At 39.9% G+C, this 20,368-nt stretch overlaps 1 protein-coding gene across 2 annotated transcripts in view; it reads left to right on the forward strand.

Moving 5' to 3' along the window:
- Positions 1-3,356: 3,356 nt before the first annotated feature.
- Positions 3,357-20,368, forward strand: part of atp1a2a (ATPase Na+/K+ transporting subunit alpha 2a) — a 49,664-nt gene continuing 32,652 nt past the window's right edge. For both annotated transcript variants that reach the window (XM_005918076.2, XM_005918077.2), the window contains exons 1-10: positions 3,357-3,469; positions 4,332-4,406; positions 5,569-5,628; positions 6,402-6,605; positions 10,003-10,116; positions 10,563-10,697; positions 13,115-13,232; positions 17,142-17,410; positions 19,036-19,234; positions 20,223-20,332. In XM_005918076.2, coding sequence (XP_005918138.1) covers positions 3,458-3,469; positions 4,332-4,406; positions 5,569-5,628; positions 6,402-6,605; positions 10,003-10,116; positions 10,563-10,697; positions 13,115-13,232; positions 17,142-17,410; positions 19,036-19,234; positions 20,223-20,332 — 1,296 coding nt within the window. In that variant the 5' untranslated portion in view covers positions 3,357-3,457. The remainder of the gene's footprint in view (positions 3,470-4,331; positions 4,407-5,568; positions 5,629-6,401; positions 6,606-10,002; positions 10,117-10,562; positions 10,698-13,114; positions 13,233-17,141; positions 17,411-19,035; positions 19,235-20,222; positions 20,333-20,368) is intronic.

Here is a 20,368-nt window from a genome sequence, read left to right on the forward strand (position 1 = left end):
CTCACTTTTATGAACTTTTCAAAAGACGAAGGTCCTTCCAAAATGATATAGTTACCATTTGAAATATTTGAATATGCTTACTGCTGGCAAGAGAAGTGAAACTCATTATAGAACAGCACTAACCTTATTAGCTATCTGAAAGCTTTTTGCATTTTCAGAAAGACCATTTTAGAGGATGTAATCTGGCAGTTTTAAATGCTGCACAGTGATCACCAGGTGGTGGTTTTCTTGTAAGTACAAAAGGAATTCAGTTTTGAAATTAAACTTTTAAGCTTTCCTGCATGATGGTGGCAGGTGAGCGCTAAAATGGGTTCTCCTCATCATGCCCTTTGCAATCCTACAATCAAAAAGGAATAATGATAAACAGGAAATAAATGCCTAGCAACCATTAACCACCCTTTCACGAAATGGCAAAATAACATACAATTTTTTTAGGGGATTTTTTTCCCTGAATTAACATGCTGGTGGGATTTAGTGAGCATAACCTTTTCAAAAATACTTTGCCTCATTATTCACATCAGAGTCTTTAACAGATGTGCTGTGACTTGCCCGGAGACAGTGTATGACTGACTGGCCAATGGGAGATCATTGAATGCTGCAAATGTAGGTTTATTTTGGATTATTCAAACAACCATAATTAAATGTGTTAAAAATTCAATTTAAAGCTGATGCAGATGGAATTTTTGTATTATCTTGTGACATTGTGGAACAGATGCTTATATGCTGTGCTTCCCAAAGTTAAACTGGATGGATGATAATGCACTGTATAAGCCAGACTTTAGCCAGAAATTAGTTGTGGAGTAATAAAGCCAGATCGCTTGCCTGAGCAACCCAAAGTTTCCAGACAACTGAGTTCAACTTCAGGGATGGCTGAAGTTGCTCATACACTCTGATATATTTTGTTGTTACACCTGTTATGAACTGTAGTGAGGATTTTAGAATTACTGCAGAGGATGTTGTGGCTTCACTCTCTCGGGATTGGTGGGACAAAAGTGAAACAAAAAGACAAAAACAAAATTTGACTGTTCATGGACTTGCACAAAGTTGCAAGTTTTTTTCTGTTTGGCAAAAATGTAGAGGATGCAACCATGACCTGTAAAAACGGTCACGTATTCACCAGCTAAAGCTGCCTATTTAGAATTGACAAACAACTATGTTGTAAAATGTTGTAAAGCGCTTTGGGTGCCTTGAAAAGCGCTATATAAATCCAATCCATTATTATTATTATTATAAAATATAAAAAGTGTATATTATTACACTAAACATTTTCTTGGATAAACACATCAGAAAAAAAGATATCTGTAACTTTAACAAAGTATTAAAAATAAAAGAGCAACATCAGATTTTATTTAAATGATTTAAAGTTGACACAATAGCATCAGCACACTCCTGCCTGTTGATATCCCCTTCACCAACAAATAAATTAATTAATAAATGAGAATTAAGTCACTCATCAATCAAAACATACAGAATGCCTAAATATATAAGTAGAAGGTTGACAGGCAAATATCAAGTTAATACATGGTAGCTTAGTGTAGAGCTACAAATGTCCTTATAATTCAAAATTTTAAGTTAGGTTTGTTGAAACTTAAAGGCGGTCATTCATTGAGTTGAAATTTTAAGACAATAACTCCTGAGTTTTGATATAATAACAGAGAGGGAGGATGGCTAAGCTGTCTGCTAACTTGGTTAGCAAGGCACCTTCACAGATAACTGCTAATTACAGTACAGTAGCGCTAAATTGCTAATAATACTCAAATTTTACTTACCAGAACTGAGCATCAGAGTTGTTATTTAATCATGTGGTACAATAAACATTGCAATAAGCCCATTATTTGGGAGCTAACTGCATGATAAATGCTCGAAACAAACATGATTACAGAGTAGTAGCATCTTCAGCTAATGTGACGCAGGTTTGCGCCTAGTCAGGACCCACCTGTCATTCAAGGTAGTAGCAGCATTTCTATGCCCTTCAAATTGAGAAATTTAGGCTTGATCAGATTTAAATAAATTAGTTATTAAAAAATTTCCCCACACAGCCGTGAACAAGGAAATTGATCAAAGCCCCATTTTTGTACCAGGCTGTAAATATGCATCTGCTTATTTACACAGGAGTCTCCTGGGATTAACTCCCTTGCCAAGTAAAAAGACTAAGTATGCACTGAAGGCATTATCTGCTTACACTCATGTATACCATTTTTCTATCACATTTATCAGGTGCTTGCCACAAAGGAAGCAATGCTTGTTAATTCAACTTTATTTTTCGAATGAATCAAAGTATCTGTGCGTGTTTATAGCTCTCTTTTATATTTCTTGTAATTAAATCCAGTGTGAAATTCTAAAGGGTTTTGATGTGTGAGGATTTCATTTTTGCACATATTTATTTATAAGTTTTTTCTGAATTGGTGACATTTAGTACAAAGATTTAGGCCATCATCAGTGAAATATACAACCTCCAAGTTAGATTTAAAGATACTTTTTCTCTTAGAAGGTTACTCGTTTAATTGACCTGTACGATCACTTCTCTGGCTTATGTCTTAGACACTTTAATAAGAAGCTTTATCTACACAGAGTTTTATGCTGAACTTCAAACAACCATGCTAATATACCATTAAAAATAAAAGACCTTTACTGCAGAGAAACTCATTGTACAGGCGCTTAGACCTAAAGTACAAAGTTCATACAGGATTAAATGCAATGCAATGTAAGCAGACACCAAGCATAGAATCTGCTCTAAAAGCAATTGGCAAAAAGTGATAAGACATTTGGTGCACATTAGATACAAGATCATCTGCAGCATCTGCTGTGTGGGCGCAGTGGTCATGACCCACCTTATGTAGTAAATAACTTGGACTTTAAGCTAATTTAAGTGTTGTGTTGGCAGTGAGTCACATTGATTTCATGCACAGGACAAATGAAGAAATCATTTCAGCGCTATACAATAACACAGCAGTTTCTCACTATCATTACTGTTCACGAACAGCTGGACACTGTGCTTCCCTTTGCATGATAATGAGTCTTAATGAGAATTCTTAAGGGTCACTAACGATCCCTCATTATGATGTTTGTTAGAAATGCTGCATGTTATGTTGCTACCAAGGTTTCACTTGTAGTGTTGACACGAGTGATTGAAGAGCCGTTGTTCTCTAAGAGGCCTTGTGTGTTGTGACAGGAGGCAGTGACGTATTAAGCAGGTGCAGGTACTTGCTGTGTGTGCGTGGGACCATTTGCTCACGGTAGGGTGGGTGGGTGTGAATATGGAGAAGCCCTAATGGGGAGGGCCAGTGGAGCGGGGTGTATGGGTCAGGTTACCCTGACAGGAGTTTTTGGTGGTGGGGGTGCCAGACCCAAAAAAGCCACCAGTGTCTTCCACACGTGGGAGGAGAGTCTCAACTGTGGCCGGGGTTCCTAAGTGCTGTCCTTTACATTACAACCCGCCGACATCTGGACGTCCAACATGGGCAAAGGGGTGAGTTCTCTTGATTTCTGAAGCTTTTCTTTCTAATATCAGCGAATGAATGAATGAACATCGCTCATTACTTACTGTAATATATGTGCAATGACAGCATATGGTGTGGACATGCATCACAGACTTTCCTAAATGCGTCTTCAGCACTTGATGTCTCGAAGTGTCAGAATGATGCCTTTTGAAAAAACAAACAAACAAAAAAAGACAGTAACATCTCAGGATAATGGCTTTCCTCCTCAATAAGTTTTGTTCTCGGCTTGCTGTTTATTTGGGTAATTACGTAATTTTGCTTTTATTCTCTCCATCAGGCCCATTCCATTTAGCTTTATGGGAGGACAGCCTGGTAATCTTCCTCACACACAGTGGTGGGAAATTGCTATGCCAGACACATTTCAGGCACTCCGCCGGCTCTGTGCTCCCTGTTTGGCTCTTTCTGATTACTTTTTCACTGTGTCACTTGCTCACACTCTCCTCTCATTCACGCTGTATATCCCTCCTTCACTGACATGCACACGTGCCACCAGGAGGAGACTGACAGCGGCAGATGATTTCCATGATGCACACTTCTTCCAACTGTTCGTGACACACACACACTCTCGCTCGCACTCATAAATGAGGAACTTGCAGTATTAGAAAAAGATATTTTCTCGTCAATATTGGGTGAATGGTTTGCCAACAGTGTCAGGAGATTGAAATAAACAAGGAAACACAAAGTCCATTGTGTTCACATTGATGCTTGCATTCTGTCGCTCTGAATGTAAATGGCTGGGCACAATGTGCCTACCAAGCAAGTGACTTTTCCCACTTATTTTAGGTTTACGATGATACCCTAATGTTTAGTTATTGGACTCTTTTCCCCTAGTGTGGTGCCGAGAACGGAGGGAAGAGGAATAAGAAGGGAAAGAACTTGGATGAGCTGAAGAAGGAGGTGGCCTTGGTAAGAAAAACAAGCTGTCACTGCTCCATCTCATACTCATTCGGCACAGTGATTGATTCCAATGCCGCTGCTACCAAATGATCCCCAAATAGTGTTACTCCAAAGACACCAGGTTATTTAACAAGGCTATAAATGAAAACGGTGACCCATAAACAAAATGGCAATCCAACATGTTTAGTGCAGTCAATTGCAGACTAGTTGTGAGCCAGTCTGTCCTCTCCTATCTGCTCAGCCACCCTCTGGCTGCTCCTCTTTGTACTCGGAAAGATACTGAATAATTTGTGGGCCACCAGCAGTGTAGTGCAGAGTTTCGTCTTGTGCAGAGCTGTAGCTCTTTGAGGTGCTGTCAGAATGCAGCCAAGCGATGTCCATGAAAAGTGGGCTAAGTTTTGCCTTTTGCTACTTTATCTCTGATAAAGTCGCTCTTGTCAGTTATCAGATTGGCTTGTGACTGATTAAAGAAAAGAATCCCTTTGATACTGTCAACACTTAGGAGAAGTTTTGTGTTTAATTTTGCTTTGATCTGTCTGGCTCATACACTTCTTTAGTTACTGATTTCCTGCATTTTTTCCCCACAGAAATCATTTTCACTACCACCAGACAATAGCTAATCAATACTAGGTTTAGGTGCTTATAAATAAAACAAACTATCTAATTTTTTACTTGATTGTGGCCAAATTGCTTGCAGCTAGTGAGGCGGCTGTTGGTGAGGAAAAATATGGATTTTCCCCTGTCTTACTAAGAAATTCACCCTTCATCCTGTGTGAATGATACAATCCTGACAGCTGATGGCTGAAGTTTTTGTTGCTACACTGCCAAACTCCATTTCACCCACAGTGGAAATGTCTTGGGATTGGGCCAGTAGCAGAAATGTGCCACCAAACAAGAAAATTTAGTGGGTTTCTTTTCTTTGCAGCAGGAAACAATCAGTTTTTATTGGCTTACACACTCAAGACACAATAGAGTTTACTCATCTGTCTGTCTGTCTGTCTGTCTGTCGGTGATGGATCCTTGTTAGATACAAACAATAAACTCTTTTATTAGTGAAAGACAGGGGTTAATGGGGTTCCTTATAAATAAATAAACAGTGCTGTAGTGCACCTGTGCTTTGCGCTTGTGATTCTTGAGGCTTCAGTATCAAAGAAACATTTTATTTTTGCAGGATGACCACAAAATAGATCTGGATGATTTGGGGAAACGATATGCAGTGGACCTCAGACTGGTAATGTCAGCCACACACAAACTCTCTTAAGTACACATGTACGCTTGCACACAAGCACACAAGAAAGAGCTGCTGTAATATCCCGTACAGAGATGCAATCTCTCGTTGCCCGGACTGAAGAGCAACATCCAAACGGAGACCAAGCATTACTTTGGTCAACATAGGCTCTCCCCAGTGTCACCTCTTCATCTTTAATCCGTTGCACACTCAAATAAACTTACACACTTCAGGATAAAAACAAATTGCAGATAAACCACATCATTTTTTTGCTTTCACCACATCTGCTGCTGATTCTAATTGTAACATTCCAGGTGAGGTCAATAAGATTTTATCTTTTTATCTTCTTTTTTAAAGATGAGCATGGAAAAAAAATCAAAGCTCTACACCATGGGAAATAGTGCAAGATGTAAAAATGTCAAACATTTGTCAAGCTCCAAAGACAATCAATCAAAGTCGATTAATCAGATGTATGATTATCTGTTCTAATTAAATCATAGCACTTTGGATATTTACACGGGATTTTGCTAAATGAGATATTGGAAAAAACAAAATTAAGAGGAAAATGTTCAATAGGTACATCCAACAGAGCATCTTAGATGAGCATCTTTTCTATGCTTGTGATGTTAAATAGGCCAGACGGGGACACTTGATGTTCTGCAACTACAGCTGTAAAATTGTTTTTTAAGCCAAGGTGAAAACTGGGCCATTGTGTTGTAATAAGATTGCCTGTGACAGCAGAAAGACATTTATTCCTAAAAATTGCTCTCCCCCAGGGTCTGACCAATGCCAGAGCTGTAGAGAATCTTGCCAGGGATGGTCCGAACACTCTGACTCCTCCCCCAACCACGCCGGAGTGGGTCAAATTCTGCCGCCAGCTCTTCGGCGGCTTCTCCATTCTGCTGTGGATTGGGGCCATCCTTTGCTTCCTGGCCTACAGTATTCAGGTGGCCACAGAGGAGGAGCCGCCCAATGACAATGTGAGAAACTGCTTGTAAAACCTGCACACATATGGACCTAACATATTAATCACACACTCAGAGTAAGACGTGCAGAAAAGCAAAGGCAGCTGCAGTTATAAAATACATTATATATACTGATGTAGGGTGTCAACTCAAACACCTGCATACAGCTCCTTCAGATATATACACAGAGCTGGAAATGCACATGTCCATGCATAAGAAAGCATCATTTTAACTTCTTCTAATCTTGTTCAGACAGATGTACTCTGGTTATGTGGAGCACTTATCTAATTCTAATTTTATATGAAATTTAAAGTTTCCTCCAGGTCTAGCAAATTTTACAAACTTTATGGATTTTCCTGCTTTTTCTATCTTTGGTGGGACTCAACATCATTTCCCATAAGCACAAGTTGCAGAGTTGTACCAACAATCATATAAATCAAATCAGTGTTAGCAGAGGTAAAGTGTAAAGTAAAGTGTAAGTGTTATGTCTGATTACATCACACATCCTTTTGACCATTCTGTTAGACCCCTCAAAACTCCAGTGGGGATAAAAATTAAATATGAAATGACTGCAAAGAAGATTGCAGTTATGTGAAAAACTAAGTATGCCATTAAAATTTCAGTAGGGATTAAGAGGGTGAGTAGCAGTCCTGTGATCCCAATCGGATACACTTGATTATTGATGAGCAGTAAATGTGACCACCTCCATAAAAACAGATATTTTGGCAGTTTGCTGGTGTGAGGTAGGCGTGTGTTAACATAATGCCACAGTTTTCCCAGGGATGGATGTCCCAGCAAATTCACCCAAATTTCAGACTGTGAAATGCTAAGGGAAAGTCCAAGAGCTACATTGCCAACTTTGCAGCTGTAACTTAGCATGTTAAATGTCAAAATTCAGGACAGTACCATTAGAAAAACACTGAACACCTAAATGTTCATTTGGCTTGTTTGAAAGGGTTGCCAGGTGCCTCCTTCCTCGAAAAATAACATGGCAGCACAGCTTAGCTTAGCTTTGCAAAGTTGCATTTAAACAACCCACAAGACTTGTGGAATAATGTCCTTTGGACAGAGAAAACTAAATGACCATAAGGCACAGCACCACATTTGGAAAAAAGCAGCACAGTGCAGGACTGGTTATGTTTATGTGGTCGTTTTGCAGCCAAAAGAATGAGAAGGTTATACAGATAACTGTTAGTTGAAGTTATGGCTGCTACAGGTGGTTCTACAAGCCACTGAGTCAGGGGGTGTACTTTTAGGTTTTCACAGGAGTCCTGTGAAAATGTTATTTTTCACATGACTGTTTGTATAAATACAGAATTGTTATTAAAGACATGCCTCACACCTTTCAGCTGCTTTGAATCAAATCTTAAACCAAAGGCTAGAGAGTAAAGAGATTTCAAAGGACAAGCTTTTCCTCTGCTTAAAGTGGTATTTATCTATCTAGATGGTTTGGGTGTTACTCACTGTAGAGATGCCTGCCTTCAGTTGAGTATAATGGACGGAGATGCCATTTACCTTGCACTTCACAAAATGAAGAAAAAAATCAAAAGGAAAAAGTATCACATCACAAATCACGACGTGGCTACATACTTATTGTTAGTCCAACTAAGGTGGATTTTTCTTTGGCTTTCTTTTTCTGCTGGTTATATTTTCTTAACATAACCTTTACTCAGCAGAGGTTTTTGTCTTGAGATCTTAATCTCCTTTCTGAGTTTCTCATAAAAACCCAACTGGTCACAGGGACCAATACAGAGACAGCATACATGAAAACCAACAGAATAAAGAATGAAAACTGAAAAGGAACAGGGGGAAAACTCAGCTTCTAAAGTGTAACATGAATCCAAAAATACTTTTTAGAAACAGCAGGATTAGGTCCCCATAAGTACAGAATATCGGTTACACCGTGACATAGAGTCCTTGCCTTCTTCCGAGTGTGGCACAAAAACAACCACTGACACTGGCATTAGTCCTAGCAGTCGCACGAATAAACACCCAGACCAACCACTGAGCAAACAGAGCCAAGCACCACCCATGCTGCACATTATGGCTCTCACTCATTATGCAGTCTGCATTAAGCTCTTGCATAATATACAGTAACGTACAGTAGAAAGACACGTGCACATTAATCCCCCAGCAGTTTAATCTCTCCATTTAGCGCCGAGCATGTACAGCTGGATGCTCCGGTAAGCTACTTCAAAGCCCTGACAGCCTGCAGCTTCGGCACTTTGAGCCTTTGCAAAGTGTACTGGCAGCTATTACAGAAGAAATTCCACCTTAAGTGTACTCCACATATGGTTGTTGTCAGATGATAAGTTAATTTTACATTACTTTGATGCATTTTATTGACCTGAAGAATTGCGTTTAATTTGAGAAAATGGTCCAGCGGGCTTCTGAAAGTGCCGCTGAAATAACGCAATATATTTCTTGGTGTTAAAATTCACATTTGGGAAAGAACCTGTTGATTTAAATGTCACCTGCCTTGACAGCTGTTGTTTCTATAATTTCCATGCAGCTGGTGAACAGAAATATTTCTTTCTGAAGTGAGAGGAGGTAAAAGAGCTGTTCTAAAATCTGCAAAAACTCACATGGAGACAAAATCAGGACATGCAAACTGAACACTGAAATTGAGAAAAATGTTCTAAGTACTGACAAGTGATTTTTCAGCGGATACAGATATGTTTCCCGGTTCAGAAGATTTTTGCACAGACTTAGTGTTTTTAAAAAAAGAAAGAAACAATAACCCACTGAAGTGTAAAAGAGCAAAACATTCTGTTGTTGCTGTCAAATGAAAGCGACACCTTCCAAAAAGGAAACTTTTCAGGATTTTGTAATTTTTCTTTCCAGGAGTCCAAGACATACAGTACACCAGCTGGCAGATGCTTTCATCCAAAGTGCCTGGCTGTCTTGTTTGCATCAGTGAGAGCTGAACCCATAACAGCCTTTTCACAGTAGACCTGAAAATAGCCACCAAAAACGCAATAAAAATACACCAGAATGAATGTTTCCTGCTTTTACATAACCATAAGTATAAAAAGCCAGGCTTTAGCTCAGTGAGCGTCTCTTAGTGGCCTCGCAGATTGGAGTTTCAGTCCTTGGTTTTCTGGGTTCGGGTGACAGATGCTCACTTGGACTGACGAGAACTGAGCCGTCCAAGATAACAAAAATAGTACAGAAGATTCCGGCTCTGGGATGACTTCTTCTTTTTAAATCTCTCACTAAGTCTGTGAGCTTCCCCCAGGTTTTTCCCTCTGAACTCTGTTCTTGCACATGTACATTTAAGGTTTTACTGTTTTAAGACCCGTTTCAAGCTGATAAATCCCCATTTCCTGCGCTTAAGTGTACCTTACATGAACCAAACTAAGTTGATAAAGACACCGTCTCCCCCTGTTACATGGCTTTCCTTCCGTTTCAGTTATATCTGGGTGTGGTGCTGGCAGCTGTGGTGATCGTCACCGGCTGTTTCTCTTACTTCCAAGAAGCCAAAAGCTCTCGAATCATGGACTCCTTCAAGAAAATGGTGCCACAGGTAAGTTGATGCATTTGGTGTTTGTGTAGTCTCAGAGCTTTCTGAATCAATAAGCCGTCCCTCAAGTAGGGCTTACACACTCACTTGAGTGGAAACCTAATAAGCTTGCACAAAGGAAGAATAAATGTTTGAGCCAACTTTGGATTGTGAGTGTGTTTGCATAAAAACTCCCCTTGCGTTATCCACCTCTAGCACTTTGATTGCCTAATTCTTTAATCTATTTAGACTCTTTTCACACACTTCTCGCGCCTCTTTTCCCTACCTGTCTTCCTCCTCTCATCTCCCTTCTCGTCTATATCTGTCTTTTACATACCTCCATACCCCCTGGCTTCTCTTCTTTTTATATCGCTCCTCTCTCCTCATCTGACTAAATCCTCTCTCTGTTCCCAGACATTCTCTCTTCCTCACACTCCCTCTCCCTGCTCTTCTTTTTTTCTCCATGCCAGCAAGCGATGGTGATCCGGGAGGGGGAGAAGATGCAGATCAATGCAGACCTTGTGGTGCTGGGAGATCTGGTGGAGATCAAAGGGGGAGACCGCGTCCCAGCTGACCTTCGAGTGATCTCTTCCAGCGGATGCAAGGTAGGGGAGGGGTGCTGGGCCCGTCCCTGGGGAACCTGGAAGTCACAGTGGGATTACTGTAGCTCAGCTGACTTTGGTATTTCTACCTTATTTTCTCTTTTTTCTAGCACATTGTTTATCATAAAGAGCATCTGAGCATGCAAACATTTGCAGGTAAACGAAGTACAGGTGACTTGGACGGGAATGATAAATAAATCAAATAACTCATAAAATATTTGGCCTTGTGATAAACTGTTCACCAGCTGTCAGTCCTTGAAAGATATTTTAGTCTGGATCAAAGTAATGCACCAACCCACAACAATGCTGCAGTAATCAGACTTTCCACCTTTCCCAGTTCCCCTTAAAAATGATTTCAATAATGTTTCCTGAACGTTTTTTTAAACATCTTCTTGTTAAAGCCTTTTCCCCTGCCAACAAGCAATGTGCAGTTTTACATGCAAAAACTGTTGTTGTGTTAGCTATGACCATATTTACATCACCCAGAAAATGCTTTCATTATGGCTCGCTTCCAAGACACCACGTAATCACATTCAAACACGATGCTTGAGCGGCTAGTTGTCTGCTTCTGATTTGCAGTTTAATGAAAAACTGAGTCAGATTGTTCCTGTAGAATTCACCTCATACTGATGAGCCAGGGAAAGGGCATTTTGTATACATATTTTGTGTGAAAGATTAATCTGGTTTTGATTAAATCTTCGTCTTTTTTTTATGTCGAGTCTGAGTAAGGTCTGCGCGCTCACTTGGACATTTCTTAATATTTTCTGCATAAATATGACCTAAAGGTTCATCTGACTCTGACAAAGGTCTTAAAAGGAGATAAAGAGGACCAGTTTAGATAACTGAAATAAAAAATATCTGACTTGGTCACTGATTAAACATAAACTAAATTCTTCATGGCATGGATTCAACAAGGTTTTAGAAACACAAGTGTCTATCTCAGGGCTTTCCACTGACATGATATTATTATGCATTACTACTACTACTACTACTACTACTACTACTACTACTACTACTACTACTACTAATAATAATAATAATAATAATAATATTTCAAAAATAATAATTTTTGAATTTTTCATTTCAATAAAGTGAAAAACATGGAAAAACCCCCCCACAAATGCAAGAAGACAAAAAGATGTGTTGGCTGCACATCCACAATCCACCACATCCCAAAGGTGCTTTGTTGACTTGAGATCTGATGTCTCTGAAGCCCATTTTACAACTCTTTGTCATGCTGGACAAACCAATTTGAGATCATTTGAACTTGATGTGATGCATTCAGCTTTAAGCAGCTATCACAAGCATGTCTGGCACCAACAACTGTGCCATGTTCAAAGTCACTTAAATGAACTTGAGCAGGTCATCTTGACCATACACCAAGGTATTGGCTGATTTGATATTTGCACCAACAGTTGAACAAGTGCACCTAACGTTGTGGTCAGTGAATATACGTTATATGTATATTTTCTACAACACTTCTCATTGAACCGATCCATAAAGCACTGTCAGAACAGCCTTCTTGTTCAAGCAGTTGGTAGCAAACATGCAGATGGGCATCACAAACCTTACAATCCTGTTATATACACCAGTGTTGTTTAGTTAGTCTTCTCATGGTGGAATCATTAGCCACTGTAAAACAGGCCTTTCACATTGAGTTCCTTTGTGACCGACCAGGCAGACTACCAAATGCCTTTAACTGTAGTATTTTTTGTTTTGTTTTGTTTCTTGAGCACACCTGAAGTGAGCAACAAAGATCTTTAATTTCTTTTGTCTGTCTGACTACGAAGTTGTCCAAATTCTCCAGAGAAGGATTATACATTTCAACATTTTCCCAGTCTGATGATCCTGAACATCCGTTTTTCTCAGATCCTCCTTTGTTTGAGCCATAATACATTTTCTACATGGGGATGGGAATAAACCTACCATGAAAACAGGGCGCTCACTCTCACCTAATTGTCATCCCTGATTTATTTCACCTTTAAATTGAATGCTACTCCTAGAGTTTCACACACCTTTCTCCCTCACTGATATGTAATATTGTATCATTTTCCTCATTCAATAAATTACCAAGTCTAATATCTTACCTATATTTAATTGGGTTTAATTTATCTGCTTTTTATGGCTTGTGTGGAAATCAGATAATGTTGTAGCTGCTACCGGTATAGAAAATATCAAAGGCTTTTTCTGCAGCTGCACTTGCTGTTGCCGAATAGGGTGAAGGTTTCTCTCAGTGGTTCAAATTTCTACACCGTGTTGCAGCGAGCACCTAGATCAGAACACAGTTTTGACAAGACAAGAGCGCTATATCACTTGTTGTTATAAAGTCCTTTTTTTCCATTTCCAGTCTGTCAGTTTCACCTCTTCAGTCTCTCTGATAACACCGCGCTCACATCCATTTTCTCTCTCTCCCTGTGAAGGTGGACAACTCCTCTCTGACGGGAGAATCTGAGCCTCAGACGCGCTCCCCGGAGTTCACGCACGAGAATCCTCTGGAGACCCGCAACATCTGTTTCTTTTCCACCAACTGTGTCGAGGGTCAGTAGGCCACATCTGGCCAAGATTGTCTCTTATCGGCTCTAAATGTCTTCCTTTAAGCCATCTGGAGATCAGCATCATTTTTGCTTTACCACCCATCGGTGAATGTGTTCCAGTACATGATCCGTACACTGCACCACGCAGTGTGTAGCTGCTCATGCAGAATGCATGAGGATTAGTAATAAGCATTTTCATCTGAGATAGAATCACTGGGAATTTGAGTGGTCAGTGGCTGTCAGTCATAAAGTTTCAAAGGGATTTTATCAGATTTATCAGATAGATCTTAGAACAAGATGTACATTAGAAGAACATCTAATGGTGATGGAGTTATTATGAAGTTTTAGAAGCTAGATTTTTTTTAACAGTTCTGAACACTTGCATGTTATCTTTGAAGATCTGCGTTTTGGCCACACGTTTGTGGAGCCATTTCTGACTTAATTTAAAGATTTTTTTTTTTTTTTATGAAAGTGAAGTGTTAAAAAAGTACATCCTACTTATCTACAAGCTCAGAAGTGTCTGTCCTTGTTTTTGAAATACACATTTGTTTCCAACTAATTGAACATTAAACCAGTCAGAAATGCTGTAATTTAATGGAATACCTGTGTGGGTGTATGGAGGCCCATTTTCAGCACTCTTGTGTTCAAATGGCACATTATGTTCCCTAATGCAGGTTTAGCATGTTAACAGGCTTTGATTATGTTAGCACAGCTGAAAGATGTGCTGATTAAAGAAACAATAAATTTGGCTGGGTGTGTGGAAGATCGGCTTTTATGTGTTCAGACGTAATGGACATTCTGAAAGTCTTTAAAATCGAAGGCTATTCAGTTGGAGGCCTAAAAAGAAACAGGATTGCATATAAAAGGTGTGTACTGCAAAGTGGCCCTAACCAGAGTAGAACAAGACGTGGGAGAAACTGAGCAAGATTACAAGTATAGTTTAAGAAGCAAAGCTCAGGTCCTCAAGAGGAAGCTTCATTAAATTGTCCCCACCAGATTGTGCTGGTTTGTAAACGAGTAGAGCACAGTTGCACAAAGCTTTTTTTTTTTGGCAATTTAGCACACACAGAATACTCTTCGTTTCTTACACTCTGATGAATTTCAGAAGAAAGTTATTTTTTGAGGGACATTTTAAGGCTATAATCAAACCCACAGAGGGTGATGCTACAGACACTCAACACGATATTTCTTTCCTTCTTTAATCAGCAGAACAGTTTTCAGCTGTGCCAGCATAATTGGAAAAAGGTTTTCAAATGATAAATTAGCTTTCAAACGTGATCAACTTGCATTAGCTACCACAATGTGCCAGTGCAACACGGGAGTGACAGTTGCTGAAAATGGACCTCTGCATGTCTATTCGATTAAAAATCCTAAAAGATTCACAATTATGATTCAATTAATCATTAATTTGCAACATCTGTGGTTTGTTATCGTATATAACTAAGTGTGTTTTTCTGCAAAAATCAAAGACATACCTACATCCGGAAAACAAACTCTATCAGAAACTGTGCTGGTTGCCCAGAGTAACTCACAGTTTTCACATTTCAGAGGATAAGGTAGAGTCTGCTTATCTGGATTCTCTCCTCATCCACTTTCTCGAGCATCTGCTCAGTCCATCCAAGCACCCATCACTGGCCAACACCTGTAATTCACCTCCATCTATCACTGCTCTACAGCCAGTTATGTCTCGCCATCGAACCTCCTCATTGTTTACACATTAGAGCACGTCGTCTGCAGTGCCCACGGTATCCACGCTGTTAGCATTTGTTTTCCCCTGCGCATATGACTCTGAGTCTCACTACAGCAGTGAGAGCATCTGGTCACCCAGCTGAAAGCTGTAACTCACACCTAGTGGTCTGTAATTTCACGACCTCTCATGTGAAGAGCTGTCTTAAAAAAATAGCCATCATTTGAAAAACCGATGCTTCTTGACTAGCGACTGCAACAAACTGATGTTGTTAACTACTGAACTGATGAATCATCCAAAGACTTTAATTTAACTTTTAATTGCACAAAAAAAAAATGGTGAGTTTGGTGAATGTTTTATATCTATTTAATGCAGAATGTGGACCTCAGGCTTCTGGTCCAGAGCACCTTGAGGCTTTCCTGTGTGCTTCAGCATTTGCATGAGTGGCTAAAATCTAATCACTTGAATATTAATGTCAGGAAAACAGAACCATGCATTTTCATTTCCCAACAAATATCTTTGAGGTTTTTTCTTTATTGCTGCCTGATTCACTGACAACCAGGAACTACATTTCTATTAAAAGATCAGATAATACCTCACACATACTGCTTAGGACACATATTTACAGTACTGTGCAAAAGTCTTGAGCCACCCTTCATTTCCTAATATTTAACTTTTTTTTAAAACCTCCTAACACTGATCTACGAATCATTCAGGCATAAAAAAGGCACCTAACTTTAAATTCGAGGGATGAAGCAGTGCTTTGTTGACACATAACAAGCGAACCAAAAAAATCAAATTTAAATTGGGTCTTTAGACACTTTGCAAAAGCACATACTTGCATTTCTTTAGATGAACCAACAAAAAATGTCAAACATAACACGGACTGACAGCCGTAAAATAGTATTGTTGCACTAACATTGTGATTCCCAAAGAGCTATTAGCTGAAAACTTGGCATATCTGTGTAAGATGTGCAGTGAGTCCTTGAAATGTGTTAGGAAACTGGACAAGTGGAGGACAAAGAAGTGGCAGCCTTAAAAAAATCATCTACAGCAGATGAACAGTATCTGACAGTCATGTCCTTAAGAAAAATAATTCAGCAAAGACCTGGCAAAACCTGAGAGATGCATCTGACTCTTCAGATGATCCATCTACTGTTCACTGAAGCCTCATCAGAAATGTCTCTGTAGAAAGGTGGCTGTCAAGAAGCCATTCTTAAGGAAGGAAAACAGGGAGGAAAGGCTGAGGTGTGTCATATTGCACGTGTAGTGCACAGAAAATCAGTGGCAACAGGTCTTATGGGAGCGAGGAGTCAAAATTTGACATTTTTGGTTCAACTCATCATTAACAGAAGAAAGCTTGCACAAAGGAGTTCAAGCTGTGCTGAAGCATAGAGGTGGTTGGACAGAATATTGAGTTTCAAACTCATTAGAATTGTGCAAACTCTTCTTTTTTTTGTCTTGCATAGTCTATTTCCATCTCTGCTTCAGGATGTTTCAATAAATCCTGGAACTATTTCCCATTTTCCTAGAAATATATGAAGAAATGAGAGGTGGCCAGTTTGTACCCCCACCAAAAAAGAAATCACTGACAGCAAGACTTTATAACAAAGCTCATAGCTTCATAGCAGCCTTCCCCTTTGGACCAACCACAGCTTTGCACTCTCACATTCAAACACCTTCACTTGTCAGATTTACATGACTAAGCAAGCCATTAAAATGTTCTTTCAGATTCAAAATAATAACTCCCATTTAATAGTTACTGCTGTACTTTGAGACATAGCACAAGAGCATTTTCACACGTACTTGTTCCTCTAGCGGCTTATGAAAACAACTATTAGATAATCTTTTTCATAATTACACTAAAGACTGGAATGAGACCCTGTATTACATCCGAGTAATAACTTTAGTTACACATTTAAAACAAGGATATAACCACTATTTGCTGGAAGGAGGGCCAGTGAGTGAAATCATGATCACATTTTATTTTAATTCATATTGTCTCCACTGTGCAGCTGTTCATGTTTTGCTGTTTTTTTGGTGGCCTATTTTTGTTTTATCTATTGCACAGTCATCCTAATTACAGTATTATGCCCTGCAGAACAGAAATCTCCTGTAAACCAATTTTAACTGAGTCAAGGCAGTTACATTGAACTAATTTTATCAGTAATGTCCCTTTGTGGTAAACAGAATGACTGATTTAAATTTAATGACCCCCTACTGCAGGTACAGCTCGTGGCATTGTGATAGCCACCGGTGACCGAACGGTGATGGGTCGCATCGCCACTCTGGCATCTGAGCTGGAGGTCCGCCGGACACCTATCAGCATCGAGATCGAGCATTTCATCCACATCATCACTGGTGTGGCTGTTTTCTTGGGAGTCAGTTTCTTCATCCTGTCACTCATCCTGGGATACACGTGGCTGGAGGCCGTCATTTTCCTCATTGGCATCATTGTAGCTAATGTGCCTGAGGGGCTTCTGGCTACTGTCACTGTGAGTATAGTGTATCTGAGTGTTTGTGCGTCTCTCTCCCTTTTTTTTGTTTTTTGTTTTTTTAGAACAATAAGTTTTATAATAATGATTTTCTCCAAAATATATCTGCAAGATTTTCTATAAATAGCCGAGCATTTTAAAAGGTTTAATGAGAGTTTATGTCCCTGCACAGCTTCTTTCTGTCCTTGCTGCAATGACACAATGTGCACTTCAGTTTACAATAATCCCCTGTTGCAAGATCACTCCATAATATGCTTCTGGGAAAAGAAAGTGAATGGAGCCTTGTGGGAAAGAAAAACTGGCTGTGCTACACAAAGATACAAAATGGTGTTTGAAATGGTAGTTTTAAACAAAGAATATGATTCAGGTTGATTGCAGGGGGGGCTTTTACAGGTACTTTTTTTTTACATCAACAGCGAGATTTTGTTTAAATAAACTGTAAAGAACCATCATAATGAGCAGAGCGAGGTAGGAGCTGACTAGTGTGTGGACTGTAGTGTGTGGGTATGTTAGATTACTTTTTGTACATTTGATTGCGGTCTAGCTTTTGGTTGTACAAGGTATCATTAGCATGATTACTTAAAGCTGCTTTCTTTGTGTTTTTGCAATTTGGAAGATGAGAAACCAGCTTCTGAAATTACTGCAAGAAAATGGAAAGTTTTCATTTGTTTTTAAGCTCTGTTTTCTGGCTTTGATGGACATTCTTCACCTGTTAAATTTGTATAGCAGAAGTCTGTCTGTGTCTATTGATAATGGGAATTTAAGATCACAGGCAGCAATAATGAAACCAACAAACAAACAAAAAAGACTTAAAGGCTTTACAAAAATTAGGAAAATAGCAGTAGGTGGCATTAATTTCCCACGGGCTTTTCATCTCGAGCAGCTGCTTTCATACCCATTTGATATTGTTGACATAAACATATTGATTAGTGCAGGTTTGCATGTGCCAGTTCCAAAGCCCTGATGGCATGCCTGCTGGCTCACTGTCACGGTTTACTGGCACATCTATGTGGAACCAAGCCATCATCAATGTTATTAGTTACACCTGTGCTTTTCCTATCACTAATTTACCCTCGCTGAATGTTAGGTGTAGGTCTAATGATCTTACAGAACACAGCAAAGTGATTTATTACCGAATCTTGTTCTTACAAAAAAAAAATGTAGCTAACTTTTTCTGCAACAACAAACAGAGAGCAGGTTGAGGGGGATGCCAGCTGGCATTTTAAATGCCATCAGTCGACATTTCAGTGGTCGCAGAAAATAAATTAACTTCCAGTGGCTGGTTTCTTTAGTTGCATTCCCTTTAAATACATCATACAGTATGTGTGGAAATGCTTGTGTGTACATTATGTGTGATATATTAGTTGCTATGTGGGTGACATATGGAATATGTCCACTCATCATATTTTTATGTTCTTGTTCACCTGCTGTTAACTAACCAGCGAGATCCTCACACACATACGCACACTCTCATTGAGAAGGTACCCGGACCACGCATGGTTTCACATGCACAAACACTTGAATGCTCCGCTGCGTACACATGCTTTCACAATCATCCATCCTCGCCTCTCCTTTTTCTCCCTCCCCTACTCTTTCTCTGCCCTCACCTCCCACCGTCCTCCCAGGTGTGTCTGACTCTCACTGCCAAGCGAATGGCCAAGAAGAACTGTCTAGTAAAGAACCTGGAGGCCGTAGAGACTCTCGGCTCCACCTCCACCATCTGCTCCGACAAGACGGGCACGCTGACCCAGAACCGTATGACGGTGGCCCACATGTGGTTCGACAACCAGATCCATGATGCGGACACCACCGAGGACCAGACTGGTAAGACTGAGATGAAAGGAGAGGAGGAAAACAAGGGGGAAAGTAAGGAAAGAGAGAGAGAGAGCTTGGAGAGTGAAAGATATAAAGGAGAGATGGAGTGGGGGATGCGGAGGGGGGGAGTGCGACCACCTGCTGAAATTCATCTGTCCAATGTTCACACCGCCAACCAACAAGGCTGTTCACTCTACTGCTTGGATTAATTGAGCAGCGGTATGCGGTGGGCGGCATAACCCTCAGCTACAAACGTGTCTTTTCCCAGAATTCCTCTGCAAGACTGCTTCTGCGGAACCAATCGGATTCTTGACTCCTGTGGAAAATCGAGCCAAAATTTAAAGAAGCTTTTAGCAATAACCAAAAGGTCTGGCAGGAGAAAAAACAGGTGTTCCATGAATACTAATTAGTCCTGAGTCAGACAATTGTGAACTCATACAAGGAATAGCCAGTGGTGCTGACAAAGGCTGTACAAGAGAAACGAGGCAAGAGCTACGAAAAACACAGTGTGTTCAATTGTTTTCTCCATAAAGTATGCAGACGATTTTTAAAGCTGCTGCAGCCTTTTTAGCCTTTTGTACTGCACCGTGTCAAGCTCAACAATCCCAGCCATAGTGTGTCAGTGTGTTTCCACAATAGCGTTGTACACAGTCCAGGAAAATATGAAAAATGAATGCAGGCGCCTGCAGTAGAGTGAAGGTCATTTTCAGTGCAATTGGGTGGGAGGGTTGAAATTTTGATACAAGTCATTTCCAAACACCTTTTTATTTTGAGTCCCTCTAGTTAAAAATGAATGGCATTTTAGAGACTGGGGATTTGAAAAATCACTTTTGTCAAGGAAACAGTGATTGTTCAACTTAACTGACCCTGATTCTATTATTTAGCTACAATATTCAGTTGTACTCTGTGAACCGAGAGTTAAGTCCATAGCATAAATACTGCATGAGTCCTACTTAAAAAAAAAAGCCTAACACAGTTCCTTCTCCTATTCTCTCAGGTTTGGGTTTTGACAAGAGCTCTCCTACTTGGACTGCTTTGTCTCGCGTGGCTGGCCTCTGCAACAGAGCTGTTTTCAAACCCGGACAGGCGCACCTTCCCATCGTAATGGTAAAAGAAAGTATATATATATTTATACTGCCACTC

The sequence above is a fragment of the Haplochromis burtoni genome, unplaced genomic scaffold, assembly GCF_018398535.1.
Source record: "Haplochromis burtoni strain Fernald_Lab_line unplaced genomic scaffold, NCSU_Asbu1 Contig_27, whole genome shotgun sequence".
Classification (NCBI taxonomy): domain Eukaryota; kingdom Metazoa; phylum Chordata; class Actinopteri; order Cichliformes; family Cichlidae; genus Haplochromis; species Haplochromis burtoni.